This window comes from Hypanus sabinus, chromosome 7, assembly GCF_030144855.1.
Source record: "Hypanus sabinus isolate sHypSab1 chromosome 7, sHypSab1.hap1, whole genome shotgun sequence".
Lineage (NCBI taxonomy): Eukaryota > Metazoa > Chordata > Chondrichthyes > Myliobatiformes > Dasyatidae > Hypanus > Hypanus sabinus.
Window position 1 is genome coordinate 151,335,094 of NC_082712.1, and position 12,393 is coordinate 151,347,486.

Genomic DNA, 12,393 nt, shown 5'->3' on the forward strand with positions numbered 1-12,393 from the left:
CCTGTTTCTGCGCTGTAATCTTCTATGTTCCATGTTCTTTTGAAACTTATTACAATAATCCTGAAAGAACATGTCACTCTTTGCCTCAGCACATCTCCATGAGGTTCAGTAGCACAAGTGGCAAGCACCTACTGATGCCTACTGCCAGTGAGTGAAGCCACCTCTAGTGTTCTTAAACGGGGGAATCTTACTAAGAACATTCATTGCAACAAACCATTGGAGAAGTCTGGAAAACTGCATAAGCTAGAGCTGGCCACTCAGGTGATAAAATTCTCCACTTTTCAGGAGTAGAGCTGAATGCCTATGTAGCAAGATAGCCAGAAAGAAGGAGGTCCTCTATGTGGCTCAGGCATGCGGGAGGAGAGAACACTTAAAGTCAATGCCAGGGATGAAGCCTCAAGGCCTTAGATTTTTATTTTATCATTTGTTTTTCCAAGAATTGGGCATTACTTACAAGGCCACCAATTATTGCTTGGTTTTAATTGGCCTTCACAAACTGATAGTGAACCACTTGCATGTCTGCAGTTCTTTTGCTGAAGACATGGGGTATTCCAGAAATTAGACTACATGCTGAGAAATTAACGGTAATATATTTCCGAGTAAGGATAGTGAAAAGGATTTGATAAATCCATGCACTGTGTTAGTTAAATTTCTTTCTAGATGAAGTAAACCATTTGATGTAAAGGTATCATTTACTCCTTTTCAATATCTGACTAGCCAAGTAAATTTATTATTGAATTCCTTCTCCAACCATTTCTCTGTGTAAAAGGAAGAATAATTTTGTTAAAAAAATACCAGTTGCATAGATTCAAAATACTTTTTACTATGAGGCCTGCCCTGCAATTGCAAACTTCCTCTGACTTTCCACGACAGCTGAAAGCTGAAAGTATGAATGAATTTTAAACACTGTAATAAGTAATTACTGGTGAATAGCCTTTCTGTTGCTGAGCAATTAACTTTACAAATGTGATGTCATATCAGAAGGAAAAATAGTGTTGCAGATTAATATAGGTAGGCATATGTCTCCTTTTATTGCCTATTTACTGTCTCTTGCATTTAATCCACTTATATATCTCAGTCTTCACATTGGTTCCTCAGTCTACACGATTATATTTTTCACTTTATATTCTGCTTTGTAGTCTGTATGTCTCAATGAAGACATTTCAAGATGATTCAATGATCAGCGGTATTATTACTGGTTCCGATTTTGCAGTATCTAAGCATCTGTTTCAGTCATACAGTGCTGAGACAGATGTCACATTGGAATTTTCCCACTGTTAAGACTACAGAAATGTCTTTGGGCAACTGAATATGAGGTGAACAGTGAAAAGCATTCTGTTAATGAAAACAAAATCCTTGTCATTGCCTGTCATTCCCTTTAACTGATCATGATAACTGTATACTAGGGAACTGCCTTGTGTTAACAACACATTCCTTTCCAATCTCATGCTCATTTCCACCAATCTGGATGAGGTCCATGTATGCTAATGTGTGTGGCACAAGCTGCTATTGCTTGACATAGACAATATAAGTGAGCATCATCAGTATATGCACCACACTTGTCAGGTCACATTCTTATGTACGTCAGTCTGCAGTGTGACCCCATCTGAGTTTTCAGACTTCAATAGCAGAGAATTGACATGGACCTTATTCTTTGTGACAATTTAGCTTTTCCACTTCAGACTAAATAGATAGCAATGATTTAGTAAAATGTGAATTAAAAGGGTCAAAATGCACAGTGTCTTTAACCACCAGTGTTACACATCTCATTTGTATACAGAAGTAAATGCACCGATAAAAAAGATACACTGGATGAAAGATAGGGTTCTTAATTGCTTTCTGCAAAAGTTGATTCAGTTAGTATGCAACACACATTTTGGATACTCTCCAGTTGCCAAACTTTTAATTATAGCAGTAGATTGGATCTTTTTCACTCATGATACAAAATGGTCTCTTTTCTGCTTCACAATGCTGGAAAAAGGATTAAAAATCTTTGGTTGTCAGTTGACTCTTTTTTTCTCTAACAAAGAAATCTGTTTGACAAATACTGACGTATGTAAAGTTCATGCGGTTTGTAACTGGAGCTTGCAAGAGTCTATTTAAATATTGCATTTGTTTGAAACTATTGTAAATAGCTTTTCTGAAAATTTAACTGCAAGATTTTCTGCATATAAAGATATTTTTAAAAATAACTAATGGTCCACCCCTACTCCAAGTTAGTTACTGTCAGTACCTCCAGTTGAACTGTCTTTTGTGTGTTTTCCCCCTAGCCATCAGTCTGTGGTTTTGTATTGCCATGTGCACTTGTTTGTTTCCATGCCCCATGTGCTCCTGTTCTTGTTCCTGCTCTACTCTGGCCCCTGAATTACTGAGTACTCCGTCTCTCATCTGTTCCTCATTGTTACCTGTATTGCTGCTACCTGTGTCTCATTGAGCTCCTTCTATTATCTGCCTCTCTGTTTATTGCTCAGTGTATTTTAGTCCTATGTTTTCATTTGTTTGTTGCCCCAGATTGTGCCAGTGAATTTTCCTGAGCCTTTCCAGCATTCGTATCAGTACTCTATCCACCTGAATATCGACTCTGCCTGTTTCCTGATTCTTGTTTTTGGATTTCTCTGGATGTTTTGATCTCTGCCTGAACTTTGACGCCGACTTGGTTCCCCCCCCCCCCCCCCCCCGATTTGCTATTCAGTAAATATCACAGTGTGCACAGTTCTTGGTCTGCGATTGGGTCCCTGCTTCCTTGTCCTGACAGTTACAATATTTAAAGACCCTTGTGGTTGTTTAATTGTCAAAGATATTCTTGGGATCATAGAAAATGATTAACACAAAAGGTGGTCACATGATCGATTGTGTCTATGATGGCTGAAGAAGAACCATCAAGTCCATTCCCACTTTTCAATTCTTGGTCAGTAGCCTTGTTTGATACAGAACTTCAAGTGCCAAGCCCAATATTTCTGCAACATTCAAAGTTAAAAGTAAATTTCATTATCAGGGTACACATGTCACCAGATACAACCCTGAGATTCATTCTTCTGTGGGCATAGTCAGCAGAACTATGGAACATTAACTATAACAGGATCAATGAAAGATCAACCGGAGTGCAGTAGACAACAATCTGTGCAAATATAAATATAAATAACGATAACATGAAATATAAAGTGTCCTTAACGTGAGATCATTGGATGCGGGAACATATCAATGGATGGGCAAGTGAATGTAGTTATCCTCTTTTCAATGTGATTTGGCACAGAGTGAAGAGAAAACAGAATTAAACTTCAGGCCAGACATCGGCCTTTTATAAGAATCCATCTGATCTTCCTTTATTGCTAAAATTCTTCAGCCTTACCAACATTTCTGAATCTTCTGCACTAGATTTAACTGATTTATTTCAGTCAAAACAAGGTCCGAGGTAGGAAAGCTATATTTTCTACAATGAAGAACATTTTCTTCTGGTCCATCTTTTTGGAAGCAACGTTGTCCCTGATTTGTATTTTCATTTAAGTACACATGGCCTCATCATTCAAGTACGTCCTCTCTTCTTACAGTAGCATTTGTTTTTATAAATGCTCTAATCTCTAATAAATTTTATTTACTCCTTCTAACTCATTTCCAAAGCCTTAACCAGAAATGTTGAGTTAGTATTCCTATAATTACATTATGTTTCAGTTATTCCTGTGACATTATATGCCCTAGTGTTTAATTCTCACATATCTGAGAAGTACTGCCAAATTCCTTTGTTGCCTCTCTTCTATTTTTATTTATTTTGTTTGCAGACTTAAAACTTCACCATTGGCATCAGCAAACTTCCACATGATGACATTTGCCCCAACCCCGCTCAGATACATCCTCTAGCTTTTTTTTTCACTTTAAAATGTTTTATTTTCCATAGCTGTTAATGACAGATTTAGGATCTTGGTCTCTCCTTCTTGCCTTTGTACAGGGCCAACAAAGATACATTGGCTACTTTAACCACCTTGAAGCGGACACCAGGAATATCACCAACGGCATGCCCCTTTCGACCAAAACCAGCAACCAGAACTTCATCGTTTTCCTCTATGAAATTCAAGCAACCATCATTTGGAACAAAAGCTGTAATTTTCTTGCCATTCTTAATAAGTTGTACTCGGACACACTTTCTGATAGCAGAATTGGGCTGCTTGGCCTCAACGCCAACTTTTTCCAAGACTATTCCTTTGGCATGGGATGCACCTCCAAATGGGTTGGCCTTTAAACCTGTGCCCAGGTGGGCTTTCTTGTATTGCTTGTCATGCCATTTCTGATCACGACGAAGGTTACGCAACTTTCTAGCTGTACGCAGACCACGGCACTTACCCATGCTGCAGACTCCGCCGCTCGTCAACGAGAAAGGGCAGGCTGAGTGTTAACATCAACCATATGTCAGGCAACAAACAATTAAATCACATGTGTGGCCTAGAGGCACCAGTTTGTCCCTTATATATTCAGTCCATAAGAATAATTTATTTGTACTAACAAATAAGATATTTTCTTACATTAACTTTGAAATCAATTAAAATAACTTGAAAGCTATTATTAATCAGACCTATCAATGAATTATTTTATTTCTATTTGCGATAATCTCATTGAATCATGCTGCACCAATAAACTGATAAAACAGAGGAAAAATATACATTGTATGGTTTTTGAAAAAATCTAATAAACCACTCAATTGTTCTATGGCAATCATGATACAGAGGAATTCCTTTAGCCAGGCAGTGGGTCTGGTGAATCTGTGGGATTTATTGCCACAAACAGTTGTGGAGGCCAAGTCATTGGGTATATTTAAGTGGATGTTGATAGGGTTTTGATTAGTAAGGATGCCAGGGATTATGGGCAGAAAGCAGAAGAATGGGATTGAGAAGGGTTATAAATCAGCCATGACCAAATGGCGGGACAGACTCGGTGGCTCAAATGGTCTAATTCTGCTCCTGTCTTGTAGTCTTCTGGTGAAATTGAGAAATTACCACCTGAGCATCTACCTGGGCAACAAAGACACTCTTGGCCCAGACAACCTGCAAAGCCTTCCTCACATACGTCCTGGGACTGGCATCTAAGTTGGGGGATACCTCCCAAAGCTTACTTAAAAGACAGGTGAACCCATAGTCAAAAATTGCAGAAAACTTGCCAATTCCTGGATAAGTCGAATCCCATGACTAGGATAAACTCGCCATAAGGGCCAAAGTAATGACATACAGGCAGAAGGGAGTATCCCTGGGATTCCTTGTCATTGCCCCCAGACATCACGAAACCTCAAGGCATCTTTCATGGCTGGTAGCTGGTGCTTAGTTAGCATTGCTATCTCATTTTTCTAGGATCCCTGATTTGATCCAAACCTTGCGAGTCAGTATTCGTCACATATGCTGCTCAGGTAATTGGTGACTTGTAAGTTACTCCTTGTTATGGGTAAGTAGCAAAAGAGTCCAAAAGAAACATTGATGAGCATGAGGAGAGAGAGAATAGTTTGCAGAAGTAATGAGAGATGTGTGTGGGGGGGGGTTAATATGACTAATGGGATTTTCTGCTCTGCAAGATGACATCAATTTGATCATCAAAATGTCCTCTTCTCTGTTGTAGTCGGTTAGTAAGTATACCCCGAAGATTTCCTTAAGTGATAACGCTGATAATTACATCTACCTTTGTGTAAGTACAACTTCAACCATTCCAATGTTTACTTTCTGAAGCCCATTAATTCTTGTTACCATATTTGTGTTAATGTTGTTTTGATGTCACAGATTGGCAGTCTCACTTTTTCTGAGGAGTCCTGCTCATTGGGTCCTGGAACACTACAGTACAGAAAGAGGCCCTCTGGCCAGTTTAATCCATGCCAGCCTGATTTTCTGCCTAGTTCCACCGATCTGCCCTCCAAACCCCTCCCATCTAAGAACCTATCCAAATTTCTGTTAAATATTACAATTGAACTCATATCTACTGCTTCTGCTAGCGGCCCATTCCACACACACACACCAACGTTTCCCCTCAGAGTTCCATTAAAATTTCACCTTTCACCTAAATTTGTCACCTCTAGCTCTAGTCTCACCTAATCAACCTTAAGAAAAATGGCCTCCATCTTCCATACTTCTTTGATTAATGTGATTAATGACTGGTTCTGAACAGTGACATTCATGGGACATGAGAGGAAACTTCTTCACTCAGAGGGTTGTGAGAGTCTGAAATTAGTTGCCAGCACAAATGGTGCATGGGAGCTCAATTTCACCATTTAAGAAAAGTTTGGATAGGTATATGGATAGTAAGGGTATGGAGGGCTATGGTCTTGGTGCACATTGATGGAAGTAGGCAGTCTAAATTGTTTCAGCATGGACTAGATGGGACAAAGGGTCTGTTTCCGTGCACACTTCTCTACAACTCTATGTGATCCAAATTAGAAAGGCAAGGTCCATGGGTGCACACCATACTGATTTGGAGTAATACCACTGTTCTCTTATTTTGGCTCTGTATCCTGTAACATCCTATTCAACCACTGGGACTACCATATCCAGAAAGATTACAGCAGTTGAAGGCAGTGACTTACCACCAACATCTCACTGGCAATGAAGGATGAGGTATCATTAAATGCTGGCCTTGCAAGTGACACCCTCATCTGAAAAAAAAATGAATAAATAAATGAATTCTCAATTATAAAGCATATTTAGTCAAATGGTATCTTACAATTGAAATCACAAAGCTTATGCATTGGGAGCCTTGTGAGAAAATTCAGGAGCATTAAATAAAATCACATTTGATGTTAGAGGAATCAGCATAACAAGGCCATGAAAAAGTGATAGAGTAGCAAAAAAAAAACTAATTTTCAAGTGAATTTATATGACAAAGAGTCTTAAATGACAAGATGGCATGGCCTTGCACAAAATCATACACTGCATCTGTCAGAATTGTTTTGGATCACGCTGAAAGGAAGCTGCACAACTCGGCCTGTGTGCAATATCTAGAAAGTGGTAGCTGTCGGAATTCGATTAGCTAGTCTAATGGCAAAGTAATGAAAAATGAAATATTGGCAGGATGGAGTGATTCATGTTCTGTTCTCACTGAACCACGACCTTGAGAAATTGAGAAGTCTGTATCAGAGAGATAATGGAGGTTTGCATTTTGAACAAACCACGGCTTCTGATGTTGCACCATGTGTCTGAGCATTGCCTTTTTATTATACATGGCTGGATTTGAGACATACCCAATCTGGGTATAACTTCAATGAGTGGTGAGTGGTTTATATTTAAAATATACATACAAAAATGGAAATGTCAAACAAATACCTGATGATTTATATTAATTTAAACTTGTTGAAATACACATTTTGTTTCCATCTAAGCAATGAAACTAATACTTAATTATGTGTTCCTGATCTGTGATGTCACCATATATTAAGTTGCAGCTTTTCAACTCATGGCAAATACAAGCACAAAACGTTTTGTACTTATTTTCAGGTACATTCCACTTTTAAACTTGACAGTCAATGTGTCATAGTTAGTCATGTTGGTAATTGAAAAAATTGTGAAAATGAGGTGTGGACTTAGCAACAGTTCCCAGCACATAAGGCAAAGTTTTGTGGATGCTTGAAATAAATAGTAGATTTTTTAAAAATACCAAGTGCACTCAGAGATCAGGCAGCTGTGTATGGAGTAATGGAGTTAACATTTTGGGTTGATAGAATCAACAGGACAGGCAGCAACTATGCAGGGGATATAAACTACATATTTTTGGGGTTTAAAATGAAGGGTAGAAGCCAGATTAAGAAGATGGGAGAGGGAAAGGGGTCAAGTTGACAAGTGATAGGAGAAAGTGATTGGTAAAGTGGATGATTAGGGGAGGGGGGATGAACTAAAAAGCTGGGAGGTGATAGAAGTGGTGATGTCATATGTCACGTTTAAGAATATGATTGGATGGAATTATGAACATGTGCAGAAATGACAGAATGATCGAGAAGCTTGTAGGTTAAGACGTGGTTGCTGTTTGCTGTTAAATAAAAGTTTTAGTTATGTTCTTCCAAAATATGTTTCTTTATGAGTAACCCACGGTACATATAAAGAACACAACATGGTGTAAGAGGTCGGGCTGGAAGAATAATTTGTTTCGCTAACACGGGAGAAGCTAGGATAATCAAAAAAAAAGAGTACAAGCTTTTTTGTTGTTTGCTAACAGCTTCAAGAATGGAAGTTTTGCAACCCCCATCAACGTTTCAGCTGACTGGAAACATTGCTGAAATCTGCAGAAGATTCAAACAGTGATTTGAAATTTATTTATCGGCGATTGGAGCAGAAAACAAATCGGAAAAACGATCCTACTCCACGGAATAGGGGACGATGCAATTGAGGTACAAACCATTTTACTTTTGAGCAGATAACTTGAATTTAAAAGCAATAATCAACAAGTTTGATGCATTTTGTGTACTGAAGCTCAACGTGACATAAGAACGGTACAGATTCTTTATATGCAAGCAGAAAGCTGATCAAACAATTGATCAATTTGTTGCAGAATTGAGAAACCACAGTAAAACATGTGAGTTTTCAGAGTTTACAGACTCTCTCATTAAAGACAGAATTGTTTGTGGCATTCTGGATAACGGTCTGAGAGAAAGACTGTTAGGACAAGATTTGAATTTGGAAAAAGCTGTGGTGCCCTGTAAAGCTTTGGAAATGTGAAGTCGCAGGCTAAAGAGCTTTTTATTGAGAGCTATGTAGACGCTATGGAAAAGCACAAACATGTTAGAGAAAATTATGAAATGGCAACAATGCCGATGGAGAGCAAGAAGTCATCTTAAAGAAAAGAAACTTTGTGGTTGCTGTGGGCAACAGCACCGACCTGAAATGTTTCCAGCGTATTGGAAAGTGTGCAACAACTGTGGAAAGAGTAATAATTTTTCACACCGTTGCAGAAGTAGAAAGGAAATAAGACATGTAAATGCAGTGCTTGAAAATGAATGGAAGGAGTTTTATATCGATGTGCTTTGTGAAAACAAACACCGTTAGAATAACTGGACTACTCTATTGCAAGTGAACCAAAACAATATTCTGTTTAAATTGGATACTGGAGCACAAGAAAATGTTCTTGCAGATTGTATAAAGAACACAACAATAGATAGAAAAGGCAAAGATCTAAAGGAGAAGGGATCTGTTGGGAGAGAATAGTGGACCATGGGAGAAAGGAGGAGCGACACCAGAGGGAATTGATGGACAGATGAGGAAGAAAAGGGGTGAAAGGTTAATCAGAATGGGGAATGGAAAAAGAGAGAAGGAAGAAAGGGGGAGAAGTTAGAGAAATCATTATTAATGCCATCAGCTTTGAGGCTTCCCAGCTGAAATATGAGGTGTTTCTAATCCAACCAGACTGTGGCCTCATCATGGCAGCAGAAGAGTCCATGGCCAGACATATCAGAGTGGGAATGGGAAGTCAAATATATATAATGTGTAATATTGTACATTGTAACACATATAACAAATAATATTATATATATGTTAATGTGCTGATCTTTTATTATTTTAAATTCCAATGTACAAACCTAAACTGTACCCTTTTCTCATACAATATCCCTCCTTAAGTGGGTTCATCCAAAGTGAAACTTTTCTTAACTACTTCCAAAGGCAATGCATCTTAAATCAGTAAATTCTACACAGTACTCTGTGTGTGATCTATCTGGAGCCTTAGTACATTTGTAAGAAGGATTCCCTGCTCTGACACTTGAAATAGAAGTCTATTATCCCAATTATCTGCAGTTAAATGCATCAGTCTTCTGTTTCTTCTTACCTTACTGCATTTGCAATCTTTCCCTATTTAAATAGAAATTGTTCTTCCAGATTCATCTCTCTTGCCACTGAGAAAAAAACTATAGAAAGTTATGTCATTAAAGAGGTTTCATAGAACATAGAATAGTACAGCACAGTACAGGCACTTCGGCCCACAATGTTGTGCCGACCCTCAAACCCTGCCTCCCATATAACCCCCCACCTTAAATTCCTCCATATACCTGTCTAGTAGTCTCTTAAACTTCACTAGTGTATCTGCCTCCACCACTGACTCAGGCAGTGCATTCCACGCACCAACCACTCTCTGAGTGAAAAACATTCCTCTAATATCCCCCTTGAATTTCCCTCCTCTTACCTTAAAGCCATGTCCTCTTGTACTGAGCAGTGGCGCCCTGGGGAAGAGGCACTGGCTGTCCACTCTGTTTATTCTTCTTAATATCGTGTACACCTCTATCATGTCTCCACTCATCCTCCTTCTCTACAAAGAGTAAAGCCCTAGCTCCCTTAATCTCTAATCATAATCCATACTCTCTAAACCAGCATCCTGGTAAATATCCTCTGTACGCTTTCCAATGCTTCCACATCCTTCCTATACTGAGGTGAACAGAACTGGACACAGTACTCCAAGTGTGGCCTAACCAGAGTTTTATAGAGCTGCATCATTGCATCGTGTCTCTTAAACTCTATCCCTTGACTTATGGAAGCTAACACCCCATAAGCTTTCTTAACTACCCTATCTACCTGTGAGGCAACTTTCAGAGATCTGTGGACATGTACCCCCAGATCCCTCTGCTCCTCCACACTACCAAGTATCCTGCCATTTACTTTGTACTCTGCCTTGGAGTTTGTCCTTCCAAAGTGTGCCACCTCACACTTCTCCAGGTTGAAGTCCATCTGCCACTTCTCAGCCCACTTCTGCATCCTATCAATGTCTCTCTGCAATCTTCGACAATCCTCTACACTATCTGCAACACCATCAACCTTTGTGTCATCTGCAAACTTGCCAACCCACCCTTCTACCCCCATATCCAGGTCGTTAATAAAAATCACAAAAAGTAGAGGTCCCAGAACAGACCCTTGTGGGACACCACTAGTCACAACCCTCCAATCTGAATGTACTCCCTCCACCACAACCCTCTGCCTTCTGCAGGCAAGCCAATTCTGAATCCACCTGGCCAAACTTCCCTGGATCCCATGCCTTCTAACATTCTGAATAAGCCTACCATGTGGATCCTTGTCAAATGCCTTACTAAAATCCATGTAGATCACATCCACTGCACTACCCTCATCTATATGCTTGGTCACCTCCTCAAAGAACTCTATCAGACTTGTAAGGCATGATCTGCCCTTCACAAAGCCATGCTGACTATTCCTGATCAGACCATGATTCTCTAAATGCCCATAGATCCTATCTCTAAGAATCTTTTCCAACAGCTTTCCCACCACAGACATAAGGCTCACTGGTCTATAATTACTTGGACTATCCTTACTACCTTTTTTGAACAAGGGGACAACATTTGCCTCCCTCCAATCCTCCCGTGGACAACGAGGACATAAAGATCCTAGCCAGAGGCTCAGCAATCTCTTCCCTTGCCTCGTGGAGCAGCCTGGGGAATATTCCATCAGGCCCCGCAGACTTATCCGTCCTAATGTATTTTAACAATTCCAACACCTCCTCTCGCTTAATATTAAATGCTCCGGAACATCAACCTCACTCATATTGTCCTCACCATCATCAAGTTCCCTCTCAGTGGTGAATACCGAACAGAAATATTCATTGAGGACCTCGCTCACTTCCACACCCTCCAGGCACATCTTCCCACTTTTATCTCTAATCGGTCCTACCTTCACTCCTGTCATCCTTTTGTTCTTCACATAATTGAAGAATGCCTTGGGGTTTTCCTTTACCCTACTCGCCAAGGCCTTCTCATAGCCCCTTCTTGCTATTCTCAGCCCCTTCTTAAGCTCCTTTCTTGCTACTCTATATTTCTCAATAGACCCATCTGATCCTTGCTTCCTAAGCCTTCTTCCACCTGACTAGATTTTCCACTTCACTTGTCACCCTAAACATCAACCACATTTCCATAGTACATTTCCCTGCAAAAACATCATCCCAATTCACACCCGCAAGTTCTAGCCTTATAGCCTTATAATTTGCCATTCCCCAATTAAAAATTTTCCTGTCCTCTCTGATTCTATCCTTTTCCATGATAATGCTAAGGTCAGGGAGCGGTGATCACTATCCCCCAGATGCTCACCCACTGACAGATCTGTGACCTGACCCGGTTCGCTACCTAATACTAGATCTAGTATGGCATTCCCCCCTGGTCGGCCTGTCAACATACTGTGACGGGAATCCATCCTGGACACACTAAACAAACTCTGCCCCATCTAAACCCTTGGAACTAATCAGGGGCTAATCAATATTAGGGAAGTTAAAGTCACCCATGTTAACAACCCTGTTATTTTTGCAGCTTTCCAAAATCTGCCTCCCAATCTGCTCCTCTGTATCTCTGCTGCTATCAGGGGGCCTATAGAATACCCCCAGTAGAGTGACTGCTCCCTTCCTGTTCCTGACTTCCACCCATACTGACTCAAAAGAGGATCCTGCTACATTACC

The 12,393-nt window shown here is 39.9% G+C and overlaps 2 protein-coding genes across 4 annotated transcripts in view; both read right to left on the reverse strand.

Moving 5' to 3' along the window:
• Nucleotides 1-12,393, reverse strand: part of lrrc4ca (leucine rich repeat containing 4C, genome duplicate a) — a 1,033,148-nt gene that overhangs the window by 248,179 nt on the left and 772,576 nt on the right. The window contains exons 2-3 of one of the 3 annotated variants that reach the window (XM_059975964.1): nucleotides 9,775-9,853; nucleotides 6,551-6,619 (exon numbers count right to left, since the gene is read on the reverse strand). The gene's annotated coding sequence lies outside the window, so the exon portion shown is untranslated. Of the gene's footprint in view, nucleotides 1-6,550; nucleotides 6,620-9,774; nucleotides 9,892-12,393 lie in introns of those variants that run through there. The other 2 variants (XM_059975963.1, XM_059975961.1) reach the window with 2 other exon arrangements.
• On the reverse strand, nucleotides 3,857-4,377 carry LOC132396425 (small ribosomal subunit protein uS12-like). The gene has a single exon (XM_059973962.1). It carries the CDS (start codon nucleotides 4,337-4,339, stop codon nucleotides 3,908-3,910), a length of 432 nt encoding a protein of 143 aa, XP_059829945.1. The 5' UTR covers nucleotides 4,340-4,377; the 3' UTR covers nucleotides 3,857-3,907.

What these genes read in the sequence shown, in the direction of transcription:
- LOC132396425 (XM_059973962.1), bottom strand. Translation starts at nt 4,339, where the DNA reads ATGGGTAAGTGCCGTGGTCTGCGTACAGCTAGAAAGTTGCGTAACCTT.